Source organism: Anas acuta, chromosome 3, assembly GCF_963932015.1.
Source record: "Anas acuta chromosome 3, bAnaAcu1.1, whole genome shotgun sequence".
NCBI classification, from domain to species: Eukaryota; Metazoa; Chordata; class Aves; order Anseriformes; family Anatidae; genus Anas; species Anas acuta.
In genome coordinates this window covers 111,173,196-111,193,436 of record NC_088981.1, presented here as the reverse complement: position 1 = coordinate 111,193,436, position 20,241 = coordinate 111,173,196, and the positions used below count along the sequence as shown (strand labels likewise).

The following is a 20,241-nucleotide window of genomic DNA, read 5'->3' as shown; positions in this document are numbered from 1 at the left end:
CTCAGCTGGGACAGGGGTTGAGCTCATAAACATGAAAGGCAATTATTATAAGTCCTTACAAGTACTGCTTAATCCCTTGGAAGCAACATCTACAGAGTTTATTGTAATAGAACATCAATTATAGTTTCCTAGTAGCTTCTTGAGGAGCAAGCTTCAGACCAGATAAAACAAAGCAAGAAAGAATAAAACCATACACTTCTGCTGATTTCAGAGTAGCTTTTTGTGATACTCAGAGGAAAATAAAAATGCAATCATTAGAAAGCAGAATTTGCATAATACTCCTAATTCTTGAAGGTAATGAGGGGCCAGTAGTGACAAAGTTTTTTCCATATTTCACATACCTGTCCTGTCGCGTGTTAAAGAATTGAACTGTAGAGGCTCGTTAACACAACAGTTACTTGTTTTCAAAACAATTGTTTTGGTTTTATTTGAAAAGTCATTGTCTGTCTGTAACACTGATCAGAACTATTTACAATTAAAATCTTTTACAAAAATATATTTTACAATTAAAAAATAAAACAGAACAAACCTACAAGAGTTAAATTCTCATCCCATAAGATTCTGGAAATACAGTTGCAAGTAAACACCCATCAGAATTTGAGATGCTTTAGGGTTTCTACAAGAAAACATCCTTTATATTCTGTTGCATTAATACTGCAAACATACAAAGTTATAAAACATGAGAGATCTAGACACTGGAACATGGAACAGGCTGCCCAGGGAAGTGGTGGAGTCACCATCCCTGGAAGTCTTTAAAAGATGTTTAGATGTCGAGCTTAGGGATATGGTTTAGTGGGGACTGTTAGCATTAGGTCAGAGGTTGGACTAGATGATCTTGAGGTCTCTTCCAACCTAGAAGTTCTGTGATTCTGTAATACAGGTACGGTGAAATAAGGTTCAGGACCTCTCCCTGGGAAGCAAGAGATTTCCCTACGAGGTGGTTACTAGAAGGTCATGGAGGTTGTGCTTTTCCTTCTCATAATGAAGGTCTATTAGGAATCTAATAAATCAAGGTGTGACGACTCCAGGTGTGTACACACAAGTTCAGCCTGGATCAAGTACAAAACTCCCCTATAAGGCACACACTATCTTCACTACATTTGTTCTTCCCCGGACATTGTGCAACTTCTTACCTCACTAAACCCCCATTTACCATCAGTAAACATTGATCAGACTCTTCACTGCACACTGACTTCCTCTGTTTCTCTATCAACGTCAAAACCCTTGCAACTTTATCAGTTCTTTTCCACTATGGACAACCTAAATGATAACCCTACCAAAATCGCTGCAGACAAGTTAGAAGAGTTCAATGGCTGCTGACTCAGAGTGATAGTTAGCAATATAATATTGAAAACAGCTTGTGAAGGTGTCAGCTCTCTAGCAGTGATAAACTTTACTAGAAAGATAGGGAGTGCCTGCAATCCTTCCCAGAAGGGTAAAGCAATAAAGCTTTATTGCCATACATTTCAGGATGTCTGCAGTTTACATTGACAACTGTGATTTTTTAAAACACTCCTTAACTTATGAGTAGATGGCAGTAGAATATATTTGGAAAAAAAATCCTCAAGTATTTAGTAGTAAGACAGGGACGTCAACTGATCACCACTACATCTTTGGGTAGGCAGAGTCCACTAATTAAACAGAACTTTTCTTTTTTAGTGTGAATATCAGGCTTTTTTTTCAGTAATTTTAAATACTGCTTCAAAAATTCCTACTTCCCAATTATGGATTTAAGATGTTCAAGTTTGTACTCCTCAATGAAGTCTTCAACGATATGCAGAGCCTTGACTTTCACCAACAGAAGAATAACTTCCTTTGTTTCATCACTATAAAAAATGAAAAATCGATAAAGTTAGGTACATAAATGTGTTGCTATAACATTAATAAGTTTAAAATGTACTTAGAGAGTCAGGCATCTCTCCTTCACCACCTGTAGTTGGGTGCCCCAGATACATTGATCAGTAGCAGGACCCAAAATCTAGAGCCTCAAAAAACATGTTAACATGAAGTATATGAGGAAGCGCAGAATCCTAAGCGATACACACATACCTTTGGTTATTCTTGTGAAGCACACGTGCACACTGCAGCAAATGCTGGCAGAAGTTCAGTAACTCTGGGAGAGTTGATCCATTTCCAAGATCTTTGAACCATCTTTCTGGGAGGCACGCAACCACCTGTTGAGTCAAAGAATATTTTGTAAGTTTAAAAAGAAAAGATTTTCAATAAAACCAAGTCCCACTACTTCTGACAGGGACTTCTTCTGGCAAGTTCAGTCATTACTAATAGCATGTTTTTTCTTTAAAAACAAAATTACCGTTACAAGCAGTTATTCTTAAAAACCCTTAGACCAACATTTGCTCTAAGACGTTTCACACACCAAGATCAGACAAAAAAATCTTAAATGGTGCATGGTTACACGCCATCTTCAGGCTAATCCTGTCCTCATGAGAAAAAGCCTTACCTTAGTACATTTTTCTATGTTATCAGGCCCTGGTGGTGTGTTTAAGAGGTTCAGAAGAAGGTAACGATTCAGCAGCTTGCTCAGTCCCAAATCACGGACCATGTCTTCCTGTACAATCCCATTCCAAAGAAGGATATTGGAGAGCAGCTGCATTGATGAAAAAACAGAACATGCATACTTGGTGGCTGGAAGCATGGTAATCAGTTTAAAAACTTTTATCCCTTCATGCATCTAAATCTCATCTTTAGTACAAATATACTCCCTAAAGGAGGCAGATCTTAGCGGGAATTAAATCACAGGCATTCAGAAATTCCCAGCTTAGCACTCCAGAAGTAAAACTACACTGAGGGACTTAAACAAATGTGCAGTGAGTATATCCTACAGTAAGGACAGCATTTGTGCTGTAGGCATGTACTGAGGGAACAGACCTGTTAACAGAGTGACAATGACCAACCGATCTGATGCCATGCCACCAGGTCTGGCTGATGCACCCAAGGGAAAGAAAAAAAGAGCAGAACAGATGGTCAAATCAAAGTCTCTTGCAAAGTATGTACCAGTTGGGTAAGCAAAGTGCTCATTTCTAGTTTTTTAAATCATCACATGTGGGTTGCTAAAAAGAATATATCCTTCACCAAGAAAAACAGCTAATGTATTAATCTCTCAGGAATCAGATTTGTCTGAAAATACATTACAGGTATTTTTTCTTTACCTTAACAGCTGACCAAAAACGTCTTTCTTGAAATTTTGAACCTGGTGATGATTTGTCTTCCACAGTGCTGGTCATGAAAATAAGAAAAAAGGTGAAATAAGAATTTTGTTTTTTAAAAGAAAATAAGCAAACAATTGATCTCAAACACTGAGGAATATACAATTATGGAAATTCTTCCAACAGTGACCAGCACAACCAGAATTAAAGGTGAAAAAAAAAAAAAGCTGTCACTTTAAACACATTATAATACAACTACTATAAAATCATTTCAGATAAAATTAGCAATTGGAAACACCTCATTCCCATCTCTGAAAGTGTGTTCCGTAATAAGCATCAAGAATATAAACCCTATTTTAGGAATGACATAAGGAATGAAGAGCAGCAGGTGTAAAAGACCACCTAAAAATAACCCAGGCCCTCAGGTACTGTAAATTGCTACAGCAAAACCAGACTGTGGACAGGACCTCAGGTACTGGAAAGCTTTTAGTTACAGGAACAAATAAGCATCAAGTCCACCGTGGAGTCCACGTTTACAAACTCCTAACAAGAGTAAAGCTTCATAACCTTTCCTACAATGGAACAGTAGAATGCATGTTTGTCACATTAGTTGCTGATGAATATCTACAATATTCCACCTACATCTGTGAGGAAGAGGTATACAGAAACAAAATTTAAAAGAAAGAGGTAAAAATCCTGGAGTCAGGTTACCTTTTAGGATACAGAGGAATAAAAACATCTTCCTCTATAGATTTCTTCATCCTTAGGACAACCTCCTTAATCAAATCCTGTTAAAAAAATAAAAAAAAAGGTCTTTACAAGAAAAAAAGACTTCATCTTCCATTTAAAACAATTTCAATTTTGTTAATCTAGGAACGTAACACAGATATATAGGTGCCACTTGCATATAAGACACAGATCACAGCTACATTAAAGAACTGTCAGCAAGTCTCAGCTTTAAACCATCCCTTTTGGATAACCCTTAAGATGATTGTTGGTTTTTGTTTTGTTTTATTTCCTGCTGCCTTGTAGCCATGAAATTCTATATAAAAATCACCACAGATAGGAGAGTATGTGTTTTGGGGGGGAATGTGTTTAAATTGAGAACATTTTAAGTTTGGGGATTTTTAAATTTTAAGATTTCTGCTGTGAAGAACAGCAAAGAGGAATCCTCTTTTTTCTACCCAACAGCTAATTAAAAAAATCTTACAAGTTGAACACGAGTATTACTAGCATTTATATCTCAGATTCTGAAAGATAATTAAATGCAAAACTGAAACTTGTAACCATTGCTATTGTCATAAGCAAAAAGATTAGATCTATGATCGATGTTTTGATATGTACAGGCAGAATTTTTCTAGGAACAGGGGCTGATTTCTGCCTTAGAAATATCCCATCTTCTACCACCATCAGTAAGGACAGCATCAGACTAGTGAAAGTCAACTATTAAATGTTCTTACTATAAGGTGACGAAACAAGCAATCAGAACTGAAAAACCTCAGGACAATGTTATAAGTGCACATAGGAGCATGCATAGTAAGTGTGGACAGTGGATGAAGTTCTTCTTTTCTCAGTACCACAGGAGCTTTTTACCTCTTTCGCTTTTCTGCCTTCACTTTTGGACGGGACTTGTTTTTCAAAGATATTTCTGCAAAGCTGTACAAGGTTCTCAGTCTGTGAAGTCGATAATGGATCCCACACATTCTGTACAAACACTGAAAAACAAAGGAATTTCTTAAATTCATAATATCCAAGTGGTTCTCTGCTCTAGTTTCAAGGCATTAAAACATAATGAAAGCTAACATTTAAAAAGCTAAGCCTCTCATTTACAATAATCTTACAAGAGGCTACTTTAGCCTTATTCTGTGGAACCATGTAATCACTATATCTAGGAATGATTAGATATCTAACATTATCTGATAGTTATCACTTATTGTTTGGTTGCTTACAGCACACAAACATTTTCAAGACAACCTTAACATACCTGCAATTTTTGGTAGAACAGTTTTTTCAATCACTCTAGACAAGACCTCTTGATCAGGATCATCATCCCGTTTTGATTCAGATGAGTTTTCGGCATTACTCAATTCTTCTACAGCTCCGAACCAGGGCATCTCTGCCAAGTCTGTAGAACTCTGCTGAAAGATCATTCCTATTAGTTGTCAGCTGGTCAGGATTGAAAAGAAAAGCTCCACGCAAAAATACATCCAGTAATACCACAAAGATTCTCACTTAGTTTTAGATCCATCCTTATCCAATGGGCCAAAACAACAAGTTAAGAAAATTGGTTTTAAAACTAGAATTCAAACAGTGGGGCTGTCTTCAAAGAACTCAGGAGAATTCTTTTTACAAGGGATGGTGCAAAAGGGCCAGGGGATAAGGGGAAGAAAGTTAAGAAGATTCTAACTCTGAGATCATTAGAAATTAACGGCTGTGCTATGCACAGGAAGAACTACACCTCTTTTTTGTATTAGTACAGATTAAAACAATTCATATACAAAAATGACTTGGCAGGAGGAAACGGACTTTCTCCTTCTAAATAAGATACTTTTATCTCAAGCTCTGGAATGCCCCTACAATCCTAATGACAATGTTCCCATACAGAAGTCTTCCCTGCAAAGAGCAGGCCTCTGCCCTGTCATACTCTGAGCCAGAAATGCTCACAGATCTCACCAACTACCAAGAATGAATAAAGCAGAAAAGCCAAGTTTACTAAGACAGCACAGACCAGAAACATAACAGGTTTTATGGAGCACTGTCTACTGCTTCAGTGTAACACCCAGAAGCCTAGAGGTCACCTCCACCATATAATACAACCAATTTTTCCACGAAAAGGAAGTTGGATGATGCACCTACCTCAAGAGGATTCCAATTTATTAACTGAACTCTGATCAATGGATTTAAAAGCTTAGGCAGGCAAAAACTGACGTAAGCATCACAGTAAGAGTCAGGAAACTTCTCTTTCCATTCCTGGAATTTCAACAGGATTTTTCTGATGTCACAAAAATCTGCATGTACATCTTCAAAGATTTTCCTACTATCCTCTAAAATGTTATCTATGGATAATATTCATTGGGAATAAAAAGAAACAATCACAATTTATTGAGGCATAAGCTGAATAGTTTATGAATCTATAGGACATAAATATCTATATGATAATTGCAATTGTCATTTATTTTTCACATATCTTACACTGAAATGGGTTTTAAAATTGGCTCTCTGGAAAACCCTTTTTCAGGAAAAAAAACAGAAGACCACAGAAAGACAGACTTCTTTCTGAACTACTGCACAGATTTATTTGTACATTGGCTTTGTATCAACTTTGTATCACAGACTCCTGCGATTTCAGACCTGAAAATCCTTCCGCTGTTATCCAGAAAAAAAAAATTATGCCTTTCCCAGCTCCTCCTGACCCACATATTCAAGGCAATTAAAACATTGAATTAAAATTCATTCATTCCATCCTCAGAAAACAATTTGATTAGACGAAAAACACAACCTTATATCTATTCTACCCAAGTAATTAGTCAGAATTGCCTGAAGGCATTTCTTCTCTGTAGCATAGAAGAAATGACATACAATTCACAAGTATTTCTTCACTTTCCTTTGAAAAATCATTTAAAAAACAGGAAACAAATTTTGTTATCATACATCATATCAAGACTGGCACCAACCTTTGCTCTCCTGGAATTCAGTCACCTCTGTTGGAGTCAGCTCATCGTCACTTGACATGCCTTCATGGTGATCGGCTTTTTGTGACTGCTCTCTCACCTGCCGTCTGCAAGTCCTGTATTTGTAATGAACTCACATGAGTTACCATTCCCCTTGTACATGTGGAAGGAAGCTATTGAAAAACAATACGAGTTCAGAAATACACTAAAAACGTGGTGAGAACAAAAACTTAAGGAAATGCAGTGGGGAAGCAGCCGTAATCATCTAACCATAAGGAGCAAGAACTGTGAAACAAGAAGGTGCTTTGTGAGCTGACATAAAGGAGGTTACAAGAACGTCTCATCTTCCTCATCGCCACACAGGAACCTTCACTACACCTCATCCCTACCGAGGGCTCTAACAACTCATTCCACCTGGAACACCAGACATCTAGCATGGTACTGGAGATACTACCTCTGACAGTCTTAGTACGTAGGAAACTACTGAGCCCTCAGTCTGTCACTGTGGTTCCAGAAAGCTTGTGCAACAGCCCACATAAAAATTGTGGCAGCTCAAAAAATGCTATTGCCATGGCACCAAGCAACCAAACAGCTTGCAAAATTAACAGCTTACATGTCACATAGAAATTGTATATGTCATGCAAATGACATGCATAAATAACTCAGGTATTTGTATCAATTAGCAGAAATGGTTTGCTTTAACTAAGAGCACGTTGCTGCTTTTTAAGTTACTGGCAACTCTGAAACTCAGTTGCATTGGTACTTTGACTCATAACCGTGCTTTGCAGTAAGAAATTTGGAATTGTAATGGATGAAAAACAATCTCTGAACACTAAAACCCAAGATGTAGTATCTAGCCTACACTGACTGTGGATGGGCTTGATGTTGTACTGCTTCATTCACCACCACCACCCCCCCAGCAGCAACAGTAATCCCAGCCTCTTTTTGTTACTTATGCAATAATACAAAGACATATTTCTGAATAAGGTCACAGTATTGCCTATTACACCAGGGAGAGAAAAAGCTCCTCTCATATGTTTTGTAAACAGCCACACTTAAAGACTTGGCATTTTCAAATAACAATCTAAATTAGCAATGGAGAGAATTACATTAATAAATAGATTTTCCAAATGCTTTGAGCTCTGGAAGGCAAATACATTTTTTTGGGTGTAATCTTATTTAGTAATCCTGCAGATTTACATTCATCACTGATTAGTTACAGGAAGCTAGTGTGTACCACTGTGTGTGTACCACACATTTATCAGAATTAGCTGTACATATACATAATAGCTACCTTCGTTGCTCACAGGTTTTCAGAATCTCAATCTTTTCATCACCTTCCAATCCACCGTTAGTTGGTTTGTCTTTCCCAGCTAACAGAAGACAGAAACAGACAAAAGAAAAGAGTATGATTTAAGAGTTCCTATTTTCCCAAATGCAAAAATGATTCTCCTCCTATTGTTTTTCATCTGGAAAATAACCAAAGAAAACAAAACCTCCTGATCAAAAATTGTAACAGTCTCCAGTGTAAAGCACAGCAAATATTGCATGTTAAATGCAGGATAGTCAGATGTGGCTGTTCCTTTGTAACAGCTTATGGAAAAGGGGTTTGAAAACATTCCAGCCAATAATCACCGCTTCCCAGTCCTGGTTGGAAACAGAACTGTCTTCCACAATCTGCTCCTAGCAGCGCGAACGGCATGTGTAGGGACTTGATTAGCCTGTATGTTAAAAAAAAATGAAACTATGCAATAAATTGAATAACTTCAGAGTTTTAGTTCCAACACTGCAATGAATGTTAAATCCCCAATTTACATTATTCAAGATCATTGCATTGCAATTTCAAGACTAGTCAGCTCCTCACTATCTCCTGTTATTTGTGTCTCCTTGTTTGACCCAAATTACCCATACTCTGATTCTTCAGTCCAACAGAGAAATAAAAAAACTCGAAGCATTTTCTATTTGGACATTCATTTGTATCAGTATCAGCTGGCTGGCATGTGCACAACATACAAAAAAGCATCCTACTGCTCGAGTATTCCAGTATAAGAAAAAACATCATTTCCACTAAATTAAAACACAACTAGGAACATAACAATTAAAAGCTCTGTTAAACATTCAAGTATGGTTCCATTTGTAATAAACTGAAAATAAAAAAAATTAATAGCTGCTATTGACACAAACAAGTAGTCTTTTGTTCTAAGCACCTGCTGTCAGTCTACCACACCATTTTACAAAATTACACATGCTGCTGGTTCTCTAATCAGCCTTTTGTCCTGTGTAGTCAGAGCACTGAATCCATGGCTGGTTGTTACCAGAAACTGGTGCATCTGGCCTCCATCTGTTCACAGAACCTCCAAGTGTATCGCTGTTTGCTTTGCCTAAACAGCTTTAAACTGGATTTTTTGTTTGTTTCTTTAAACAGCAACAGCTAAAGATTCATACTGCACACAAACAATGCATCAGCGTGGAAAGAAAACACAGGATTAAAAAATTGTTATCGTTTTTCCTACAGCAACTAAAAGATTAGTTGTGTTTTGGATAAAATCCTTACACAGAAAAGCTTCTTTCTTCATGTCCTTCTCTTCATATAATTGTCACTGAAGAGTCTGAAATCTGTATTGTGAGTGTACGCTGAGCCTTAAAGACACCCTAATGTAAAGTCACATTGCCCAGTAAACGCATTGCTTTTTCACAGATTCACAAGTGGCAGAACCCTGTGCCAGCTAGCTTTCGAGAATCAAATGGCTTGGGTTAGGAAGGGACCTTCAAGATCATCCAGTTCCAACCCCCTGCCATGGGCAGGGACACCAGCCACTAGATCTGGTTGCTCAGGGCCTCATCTAACCTAGCCTTGAACACCTCCAGGGATGGGGCATCCACAGCTTCTATGGGCAACCTGTGCCAGTGCCTCACCACCCTGAGTGTGAAGAATTGCCTCCCAACCCCTAATCTCAATCTCTCCTCTATTAGTTTAAAATCATTCCCCCTTGTCCAGTTATCTGACTTAGCAAGAGGTAGCTCTCCATCTTTTTTATAAGCCCCTTTTAAGTATTGAAAAGCTGCAATAAGGTCACTCTGGAGATCTCTCTTCTTCAGGCTGAACATCCCCAGCTCTCTCAGCCTTCCTCCACAGCAGAGGTGCTTCAGCCCTCTGATCAACTTCATGGCCCTCCTCTGGACCTTTTAATCTTTCCCCATCTAAAGGCCTAGAAAACTGGCTCCATATCTCCTTTCAAATACTGAGATAATTGCCAGGATTAATAAGCCAAAATTAGTACTTGGTCGTATTATATTCACTATTATAGCAGGAAAAAAGAACATTATGGGCCTTACTGAGGTAAGGATTTCAACTGAGATATAGTGCAACGTGGTTACTGACAAATGGAAGAGGAAAGAAGATGAAAAGTAAGAATGAAATACCATCCAAAAATTAACTGTATTTCTGCTTAAAGATCGAATGCTTTAATAAGAAAGTAACTCGTGACTTCATACTAACTTGTCAGATGCTGAATATAAGCAGATTCAATTTTCAGCTCATCTTGCCTTCGTTTCAACACTGCCATGGCTCGTTGCTGAAGAAGTGCATGTGCAGCCAATTCCAGCTCATTAATGTATTTCAGCTGAAATATAGCAAACAGTAATCAGGTTTGAAATAAAACAAAATGAAAAAAGAAAGAACGAGGTGTTTCCACGGATTTTCAAGCACAGCAGTAAAATTAGAACCAAAGTACTAAAGACTGAATGTTCCTACTCACTGGAGGTTTTCAGGCATTTTTTTTTTTTAATTAAGACTGAAAAATAAATTAAATTGCTTATCACAGAATTACGTAAGACTTTATGGAAAAGCGCTTAACAGGACACTTGTGTAACACTTAGTTTCCTTTCAGTTCGCCTTTGAGCCACTAGCCATTAAAACAGAAATACTAACACTTGCTCTCTTTAGAGTTACACAAAAAGACTCACAGTTGCAATGCAATTGATGTAAAATAGATTTGATAGCACTGTCTACACAGGACACTTTCACTAAAGCTGAACTTTAGGCAGCCTCTCCCCACGTCCAAACCTTTCCTCCTCTTTTTATATAGATAATGTTTCAGGGAACAGATAGAGCAGATAACAGACAAATCCCTACATAGCTCAACTAAATCAATCCCAATTCAAACCTAACATGAAATCCTTATTACCTCCGTCATATAACAGATGTCACATACATTTTGAGATCCCAAATGTGAATTTAAGCCCTACCTCTTGTTCAACTTCAGCACACTCTAGTTACTGTACACACACAAAACTCCCTCCAGTAAGGTTTTGGTTTTATCCACCAAACTCTAGGTGAGACCACAGCCCAAGTCAGTAAACCTATACTAGGCTGATCATTACTTTAGGTCATGGTGAGGGTTGGTTTGTTTCTCTTTAATTTTGTTTCCTGATGTATTCAAATTTCTGAGTTTTTAATTGGGTAGTGTCCTTTTTACCATCATTTCCAAAAAAAAAACCCCTCATCTTACATTGAAAGAATGCACCTTTATCATGATTTTAAAAAAAGATACATACTTTTTCATTCAAACAGTTTATCAAGTTCTCTACATATGTCTTCATGCCCCTGTAGAATTTGTAATTCAAAGCAGCATCTGAATTCTTCTCCAATTCCTCAACAGTCATCTTTGAACTTTCAATGTCCTGCATATATTTTTCATACTCCCTCTGGTGGGCACAGTGCACATCCTGCAATGATGTTATCCTAAAAAAGAAACACCCAGACAATTGAAAATATTGCCAAGTTAACAGTTAATGCATTCCAAAACATTTTTCCCACTAAAATAAAGTATAAAACATTTGCGTGTGCTAAGAATAGCACTTGTATCTGAGCTAAGAAGCATTGGAAGTTATACGCATGCCAGCACTTGCAAGAGCATGGGGTGTGGGCAAGCATTGTGCTTTGGAGAATCAAGTGTCACTTATGTGAGTTTTGAAAGCACCACTGACATTTTACCTAGATTCCTCAATACACCGTGCTCCTCAAAACCATGAGAAGTTGAGTGATATCATATTAAATTGATTCTAGGTAACAAATTCAGTAAAACTATAGCACATGTCAGTATGTCCACAACTGCTTCTGGCTGAGCTGGCTCTGAAGGATGACAGGGGATGGCTTACCTTGGGATGCCTGACCCCATCTGTCCTGCCCAAACACCTTTTTGGTGTTCACCTTCACCCAGGGACATTTCAGCTGCCCATACAGCAGCTGCTGAATAGCTGAAGAGAAGTCACAGCTTGCAAACTAAGGGGAAAAAAATCATAACATGGCTTGGAAGGGACCTTTAAAGATGATCTAGTCCCATCAAGACAGGTCCTAAACAGGCTGCATAGGTTGTGCTGCTGCTTTAGGAAATACTAAGCTATTTGTGCAGCTGGTGATCACTGTGAGAGGGATAGGATAAGGTAAGAGGGATAGGATAGCTGGTAATCAGTGTGAGAGGGATAGGATAGCCAGCTGCATCTGCCCTGGTTGAAGTTTTCCATGCGTGGCAAAGTTAACGTTGTACCTATGCTCCTGTAAGAACTACTAGCGAGCACAAAGATCCACTGCTTTATTCTAGGTAATAAAATGCTGCTGAAAAGTCCATATACTCTAACAACAAAGCATTGCTAAGTTAAAAGTTTGTAATACTGTACTAGACATAACTGGCATGTTAATCCAGAAATCCTCCAATATTCAGGAGAAAGAATAACAAGCTGTCATCTCTCCTTCTGCAACAAAATGAACAGACATCTCAGAAGTTAATTCTAAAATCAGTTTTTACCTTTCAGTCAGTCGCTTTTTTACGATTTCCAAGCTCACAGGTGGTAAGGAAACAGAAGTATCAAACTTGGGTTTAGCTGGTTGAGATTTACACAGGGAAGCATCACTGTAAATTTCCTGTAAGAATTGTAACTGTTAATTTTTAAGACAAATTTAATGAGTTTAATAAACAATTTATACAAGTTCTGCCTCTGCAGCTTTAGAGATCAACGAGACAACCTGAACATCCAAGACATACTATAAAAACATACATATTTCAAGGATTATTTTTGTAAAACAAAAGCAAGGAAAACTGAATGTAAGAACTGTATATACATTGCATCCATACAGAGTATACAGAAACAAACAGCACAAAACAATTTGTAATTTAGGATGCATTGAAATTGCTCTCTTCTTGGTCTGAATATATTAATCACTCTAGTGATACAAAACGACAGCTGGACCTCGCTAATACTACAATTTTATACATAAAATGTAGAAATCATGAACTACATTTAAGCAGTGATAAGGACAGAATTTTCATTCTGAAAACTCAGCTTGACTGTAATTGTAACTAAAAAAGGATTCCAAGCATTTTATCTTATAATTTACAAGACATACTACATTCTAAAACAGTAGACACTTGTAAGTTAAAACCTAACCAAAACACAATTAACTGAAGCAATCAAGTGCATGACTAACAAGGTTTACAACAGTTTTTGCCATTTGCTGAGCAGCAGAAATTAAGGATTTTGCAGAAACAAGTGGGGCATAAGAACCAATCACACTGGATTTGAAACTCAAAAGATCGATGCAACTTTCCCCCAATCCTCTGACTACTCCCATTTAACAAGCAGCATTTTCTACAATTGTCCCTTTTGAAATAAAAAACTGGTTATTCAGATTTTCCTAGTCTGATCCAGAATACACCATTTAAGCCAGAAACAAAACCTCCTCAGAAAACATGTTTGTCAGTTATTTAACAGAAAAAAAAAAAGACTATTCTGCCTAACTGGAAAAAACAAACAAACAAAAAAAAAACTGATTGCCACACAACAGCAATTTAGCATTGATGAAATAGCCAATTTGACTTTGCATCTTTCTATACTGCAGTATGTGAAAAATCTTTCTGTCAAGATCCCTGGGCTCATCTCTGCTTCTCCCAAGGTGTTCCTTCACAAATTGGTAACCCCTTGAGGCATTACAATACCCTTTTTCTGAACAGCAATGCAGAGATCACAAATTGTCATTATCACCTTTTCCTGGAATAACCAGCACCTAATTTCCTAAAAATCTCTTATGACTTGGCAGAAAGGAGATACCACTCCAGAACAAGCTCTCTTCTCTTGCCTATGAGCAAAAAGCAACTTTCAGTGGTTAAGAAAGCACATCACCTGAGAGAGCTTGACAGCTTTCTTTATTTGCTGTTCTTCCCACTTCATTTGTGCTTCATCTTCACTTGACTCATCGCTAACAGACACTGGAAGTAAAAACAATCATTAGTATAGTAATTAAGTCCTTACCTACCTCCCTATTCCCTGACCAATACTCCTCCTCCCTCAAAAACACCACTTCCCACAGCCATTACTGAGAAGTGACGTACACAAAAAATGGCAGATGAGAAGTCTGCACACGAAGGACTTCGAAACTGGAAGACTTGGAAATGGCAATTGGAATTTGTAGAATTGATATCAATATTCATTTTCTCTACATACTGTTTCTCAGACAACTAATACGGCAGTACCAGGAGCACAAACGCCTCGCTTATGTTTCAAAGCAAAGTTATATAAAATGTAAGTACAGTTAGACTGTAACAGGGGACATTATACAGAGCAAATCCCTGAGTGTTCCAAAATGTATGCTCTACTACAGATACAAAAGTACCTCATTAGCATTGATTAGAATTACAGAATTAGCTCATAGCTACGCAATCCTTATAACCATTATTCAAATAAGAACAAAATTAGTCTACAAGTATGGCAAACCAGTGCTTCATAAACGAAACCACAAGCAGCCACACAAGTTTAAAAAACAGTGGAAGGGCCACATATGCTTTGTGTGCAATAGGCTTGTTTACTTCTGAAGGACTGTCTTGTTTGGGGATTATTTTTTTCCTCCACATTTTCAAGAGACATAACATCAACGTGAAAAGACCACTGGGTAGAATGGAGAGTAAGTAGGAAACAAGATTTAGAAAGTTTCCATAGGATAATTGTTCTTACACCAGTTTTATATACTTTAAATATGATGTCTCCAACAAGGTGTTTTGGTTTTTTTTTCCCCTCAAGTCAACAAGGTCAAGAATTATTGTAAAAGTTTTTCCTCAAGGCATCCTGCACCCCTACATTAGTGAAACCTAAAGCAGGTAAACGTCTCATATAAAACCCAAGCATCAGCTTTACAGCCTTTTGCCAAGACCCCCCAGGAGCAAATTCTCTCATTCTTCCAGATGTCAGCAAAACAAGGACAAATGGGAAAAAGCCAATGGGAAAAACGGCCCGAACTCACCCATGTGTTCGGCCATTCTCTCCCTAAGAGTTCTCATTTTCGGAGCAAAACTGAGATTCTTCATATCAGACCCGTCTTCACTCTCGTCACTGCTTTCTCTTCTCCGAGAAACCTGACGACCGTTTGAAACATCCAGTGGAAGATAATCAGCCTGAGTCCTGGCTAAGTGACGTTTCCTCCGAGCAGACTCAATACAGGCTGCACTGGGGATATTAACTGCGTTGAAGAGAAAAAAAAAATCCAAGTAATGCTCTGTATTGTTCCTAATGTCAATAACCACCACAATTCAAGTTCACTGTACAATTCTGAATACAGGACAAGATATTTTTCTTGGAGCCTTACCATATAATATTGTAAGTGAATATTAGCAGGTGGAAAGACAGCCTTAAAAAGCAGCTCCATCCAGAAAACAAAACTCTTTCTTTCAAATAATCACTAGCCTGTTGTCCTTTTCTCCATCCCTTCAAAGGATCAAAGTTATTGAACTAATGCAGTTTACAAAGAAACCCAAAGTTTACAAATAAGACAACACAGATGAGATTAAATTCTAATCTCAAAGTGAATTATACGTCATTAAACAGCAGTTTTTCCACTGCCTTTCTTGCAAAAGGAACGGTTATAATTTTTAATCCATTTCCTGAAATTAACAGAACCACAAACACATGCAGTCAAAAATATTGGGGAACTATTCCTGTGCTTTCAGAAGGGTCAGCCTCAACTCAGCACAAACAAGATGCTTACATCTTACATGACTTCAGGTTAGCGGGATTCATCTCACTTGTCATGTACTTTCAAACAAAAGTTGTAATATTATTTCTAAAAATAAATAAATAAATATGTCCACCACTGACCTGGTGATAAATCCTTTCTCCTCCCTGGAGGAGTGGATTCATTTTCAGAGTCTGCACTGTTGTTGTCCTCACTTTGTGAAGAATAACTTTCCTCTTCCTTCTTCTCTTCTTCTGTGTCTTCGCTGTTACCAGTTCCAGGCTCCAAATCACAGATTTCTGCTTTAAGTGAAAGAAGTAAAACATGATTTAAATTTTAGCTGCTGAAATGTGATATGCCATTAACTATTTTACTAAATTACTATTTAGTTACTAGTAACTGTTTGGACCGTATGACCAAAGACTGGTCACGCATCTATTTCCACCCGTCCTTATCAAAACAGACCAAACCCTCACACATTCCAATACAGTTATTTACATCCCAAATCTCATTCAAATCTGGAATTGAAGCATCTGTAGCAGCCCTGAACTAACACATTCTTCTGAGAGACAGAGCACATTTGTACACACAAGAGCAACACGAGCTCCCAGCTGACATCTGATTTATGTCTTCATAGGTCACAGCTTCATTTCATAAAGGGGGGTGGCTTGATTGTCTTTAGCATTAACAATGAGGGAGTCTGTACTTGAGTTGTAAAGATTCATGCATGTCTTGTCTCTGATTTTATTAGAATTCTTTAAAAACACTAATTTCTCTTCATCTGCCACTACATCTTCAGTAAGTCATCAGACTACTGAACAGCAGAATGTGCCACTAGTTATAAGAGTAAGGCATACTTCTATAAGAAGTTACTGAAGATTTATTTGAACCACAAAGGAAACTTTATCTCAACCTAGTTTATTTTTATCTAGCAGCAGCATTAGCAACATATCTGTGAATTGCCACAAGTGTCAAAAAGGTAAATAGAAAGGAAGAGAACATCTTACACACTTGTAAAAGAGACAAACCCCAAATCCCACTAAGAAACTTTACTGTTATTCAGTAACACTTAGAATATTAACAGAACAATCAAGCCTATTGATGGTATCCAATTAAGATATCCACATCTTAATAACAAATGGTTTAATAACACAAAGTGTAAGGTTTCCCTTAAGCTCCACCAAACAAAATCTTACTAAGCTCATATTTGATCTCAATATTTGCACTAAGAGAAAGTGTAAACTGACAGTAACCAGCATTGAATAGTTACTACAGTTTGAAAGATACGTTTGTCACATTTTTAATGTTGATATTTTACAGAGATTTTGCATACTCAGCTCTTCTCAAGAATAACCCCCAAGTTGTAACCCTCTTTTAGCAAGGTCAGTAAGGAAAAAAATAAAATCTGTAGAAACGGATTAAAATTATAAGCTTTTAAAGTAACTTTGCAAGTATCATCCCAGATTCAAATAACAAACAGAAGACATCTAACAGTATCAACACATTACTCTTAATTTACTGATTTCATAAAACTAACGTAGAAAAATCTTCTAACAGTAAAAGTACTTACTTTTGCTTTCTTCTGCTTCTCTCTGTGCAGGCAGCAGGCTTTTCTTCTTTCGAATTCTAAAGGTTACTTCATTAAAGGACGGCTTTTTGATTTTGAAAAGGTCTTCATCACCTGTAGAGATAAAACAGAATGACTCACACATATCAACAAAGCACATACATATGTGAGTGTGTGTATAAATATATATATATAAAGCAAACAATCCTTACATGTGCACTCAGCATACATTTTGAAGCTCTGACTGCATTAAGTCTAATTCTATCACTTTATCACTCAGGATCCATTACTTCTGAATTCACATCTTTGGAGCTTAGCCTCCTTGATACACCAACACCTCTCCTAGCACCTCCCCAAGGCCATTTCCTCCTGCCCTATCACTTGTCACCTGAGAAAAGAAACCAACACCCTCTTCACTGCAGCCTCCTCTCAGGTAGTTGTAGAGAGCAGTGAGGTCTTCCCTAAGCCTCCTCTTCTCCAGACTACGCAACCCCAGTTCCCTCAGCTGCTTCTCCTGTTTTCGAGTACTGGAGGAGGCTGCGGCCCATGGAGAGCCCCCGCAGGAGCAGGCCCCGGGCCGGAGCTGCAGCCCGTGGAGAGGAGCCCACGCAGGAGCAGGGGGTCTGGGGGGAGCTGTGGGGGACCCGTGCTGGAGCAGTTTGCTCCTGGGGGATGGACCCCGTGGGACGGAGCCGTGTGGGAGCAGTTCTTGAAGAGCTGCTGCCTGTGGGCAGCCCATGGGCGATCTCCCTGCCCTCATCTCACCCCCGAGCCCTTTTCACCCCATTTTCCCCCCTTCCAGCGCCCAAGCAGTTGATGCAGACTCCATCAGGACAACCCCCCCACCACGAAGCCGAGAACCCTCCCGCTCTTCGCCCCTCACCTTCCCGCTCCTCCTCGCTCCCGAAGCTCAGCACTCCCGCCCGGCTCCGCACCGGCCCCTCCGCAGCGGCGGTGCCGGGGTCCTGCGGCGGAGCAGGGGCAGGGGCAGGAGCAGGCTCAGCCCCCGGTTCCTCCTCGCTGCTGCTGCCGCTGGAGGCCGGGCGGCGCCGGGCGCTGAAGGTGCGTGGGGCCCGGCGGAACATGGCGCGGGGCGGGCCCGGCACCAGCTGCGTGCTGAGGGTGCGCGGCGGCCGCAGGCTCGGCCCCCTGAGCGGCGAGCTCCGCCTCAGCGCCCCGGGGATGGGGAAGGGCCTGGTACAGGCTGAGGGGAGTGTGAGAAATGTCCCTCGGCTTCCAGTCGAAGGGGTTTTGTGGGTGGTTAATCGCTCAAACGCGTGAAAATAAAATTTATCTGAAGGGCTGCGTGTGTGTGTTCGTGGTGGGGGTGGCCTTGCGGGGTGCCTTCCCCCGCCCCTCAGCTTGGTGCTATGTAGTTGTCAAAAAAAAAAAAACACAAAACAGTCACGTTTTTTAATTTGTTTCTCTGGATTTAGCTTGCTGAAGGAGGCAGGGAAGTGGCAGCTCTGTTGTGAGGGGGTTGGAACAGAAGGACGGTGGCAAAACAAGGGACTAAATTTGTTTTGTGTGGTGAGGGGCTGTACAGTGTCACGCACCATCCCTCATCTCTGTGGTGAGTGTGATCTGTGGAAAGAAAGCTTCAGATCCAGCCCCTCTGGTTACACCAGAAACAGGGCGGGTCCTTCAAGTAAGGCCTTTATATCCCAAGATAAATATCCAAAAATAGTGGATATTTGTGGGAAAAAAATAGTGGGCATTTGAAACTTCATGCTTAAATTGCTCCAAGTCTCTCCCCTTCGTCTGTAGGATGAAGATACCAATATTATTTTGCCTCAGGAATCCTGTGGAGAAGAGAAGCTGTGTTTGTGAAGCACAACAAAGTACAATAAGAACAATATAAAAACCTAAGAGAAAATTAAAATATATTTCTATTTAGTGCAGGTTCTGAATGGTGCATGTTAAATAAAACCTAAGGCTGTACAATGAATAATAAGGATTCTAAAAACTTTGCCAATTCAATAAGCACGATTCATCTTGCAAATATCATTCATCCTCTGCACTGAAAAAGGTTGGTGGGTCTTGTGAAAAAAAAAAAAAAAAAAAAAAAAAAAAAGTAGATTTGCAAGCAACAGAACTAAACCTTTTTATGGATTTGTGCCTAAAAATGACTTACTGTGAGCTCTGATGCAAAGCTGCATTATAGCTTTGCAATTTATATATGCTTCCCCTGTGTGTTTTCTCTGACTGAGGGGTAAAGTCAAGGATAGTCTGAGGATGCACAGATACACCGAATTTATCCGCTGTAGTCTGGACAATGCCGAGTTTGCTGGCATAGGTCAACCTGGAATAATGTCAATTAAGTTACTTGCTTATTATTGACTATTCCAGCACTGATGCCTCATGATGCTAAACAGATCTTGGAGAGTTTTCCTAGGGGCCTGTGTTTCCTCTGACTTTTTTTTTTTTTTTTTTTTTTGAAAGCTTCTTTCCTTTTCTCTGACTCTATATTCAGTCTTGAGAGATTCTCTATCTGATTTTAAATTCTTTAATAGTGAAGTAAGTAATAGAATAATAAAATTCATCTAGTGAGTGCTGTTTAGGCAGGACTGGACTGCCTGCTTAGAAGACACAATAGCCCAGGCCTTCAGCATGGCAGAAACATGGAACAGATCTGTGGCACAGTTGGTTTTACTAGCAGGGAGAAACTGCTGTGTTTGCAGTTGTCACTCAAGTTAATATGCTCACTAAATGACAAGATATTAGTCTAAGTAGTCGCATCTAACCAAGATGATCCCAGTGCAGAAGAGGAAAAGCAAATTCAACTGCAGCAAAGCAGTATAGTATCTCTTTGGAAGGACTTCAGTGCAAATGCCA

General features: G+C 39.0%; 1 protein-coding gene across 4 annotated transcripts; it reads right to left on the bottom strand.

Annotated features, from left to right (window-relative positions):
- Positions 1-398: 398 nt before the first annotated feature.
- Positions 399-18,543, bottom strand: GCFC2 (GC-rich sequence DNA-binding factor 2). 4 transcript variants are annotated; one of them, XM_068678769.1, is made up of 18 exons: positions 18,290-18,543; positions 17,410-17,520; positions 15,983-16,138; positions 15,132-15,347; positions 14,018-14,103; positions 12,646-12,761; positions 11,396-11,582; positions 10,338-10,461; positions 8,133-8,211; positions 6,842-6,954; positions 6,024-6,223; positions 5,152-5,305; positions 4,761-4,882; positions 3,879-3,955; positions 3,171-3,237; positions 2,462-2,608; positions 2,050-2,174; positions 399-1,826 (listed from the first exon to the last, which is right to left on the bottom strand). In XM_068678769.1, exons 1-18 carry the CDS (start codon positions 18,489-18,491, stop codon positions 1,712-1,714), a joined length of 2,397 nt encoding a protein of 798 aa, XP_068534870.1. In that variant the 5' UTR covers positions 18,492-18,543; the 3' UTR covers positions 399-1,711. The 4 variants fall into 4 exon arrangements, with proteins under 4 accessions (XP_068534870.1, XP_068534868.1, XP_068534871.1 ...); XM_068678767.1 differs by having other exon boundaries at positions 15,983-16,141; positions 18,290-18,542; XM_068678770.1 differs by having other exon boundaries at positions 5,152-5,302; positions 18,290-18,542.
- Between the last annotated feature and the right edge of the window lie 1,698 nt (positions 18,544-20,241).

What these genes read in the sequence shown, in the direction of transcription:
- GCFC2 (XM_068678767.1), bottom strand. Translation starts at nt 18,491, where the DNA reads ATGTTCCGCCGGGCCCCACGCACCTTCAGCGCCCGGCGCCGCCCGGCC. An exon ending in AAAAAGCGACTGACTGAAAG is followed by an intron (nt 11,583 to 12,645) that starts GTAAAAACTGAT and finishes TTTCTTTTTTAG; the next exon opens with GATAACATCATTGCAGGATG. An exon ending in TGTTCTACCAAAAATTGCAG is followed by an intron (nt 4,883 to 5,151) that starts GTATGTTAAGGT and finishes TTTGTTTTTCAG; the next exon opens with TGTTTGTACAGAATGTGTGG.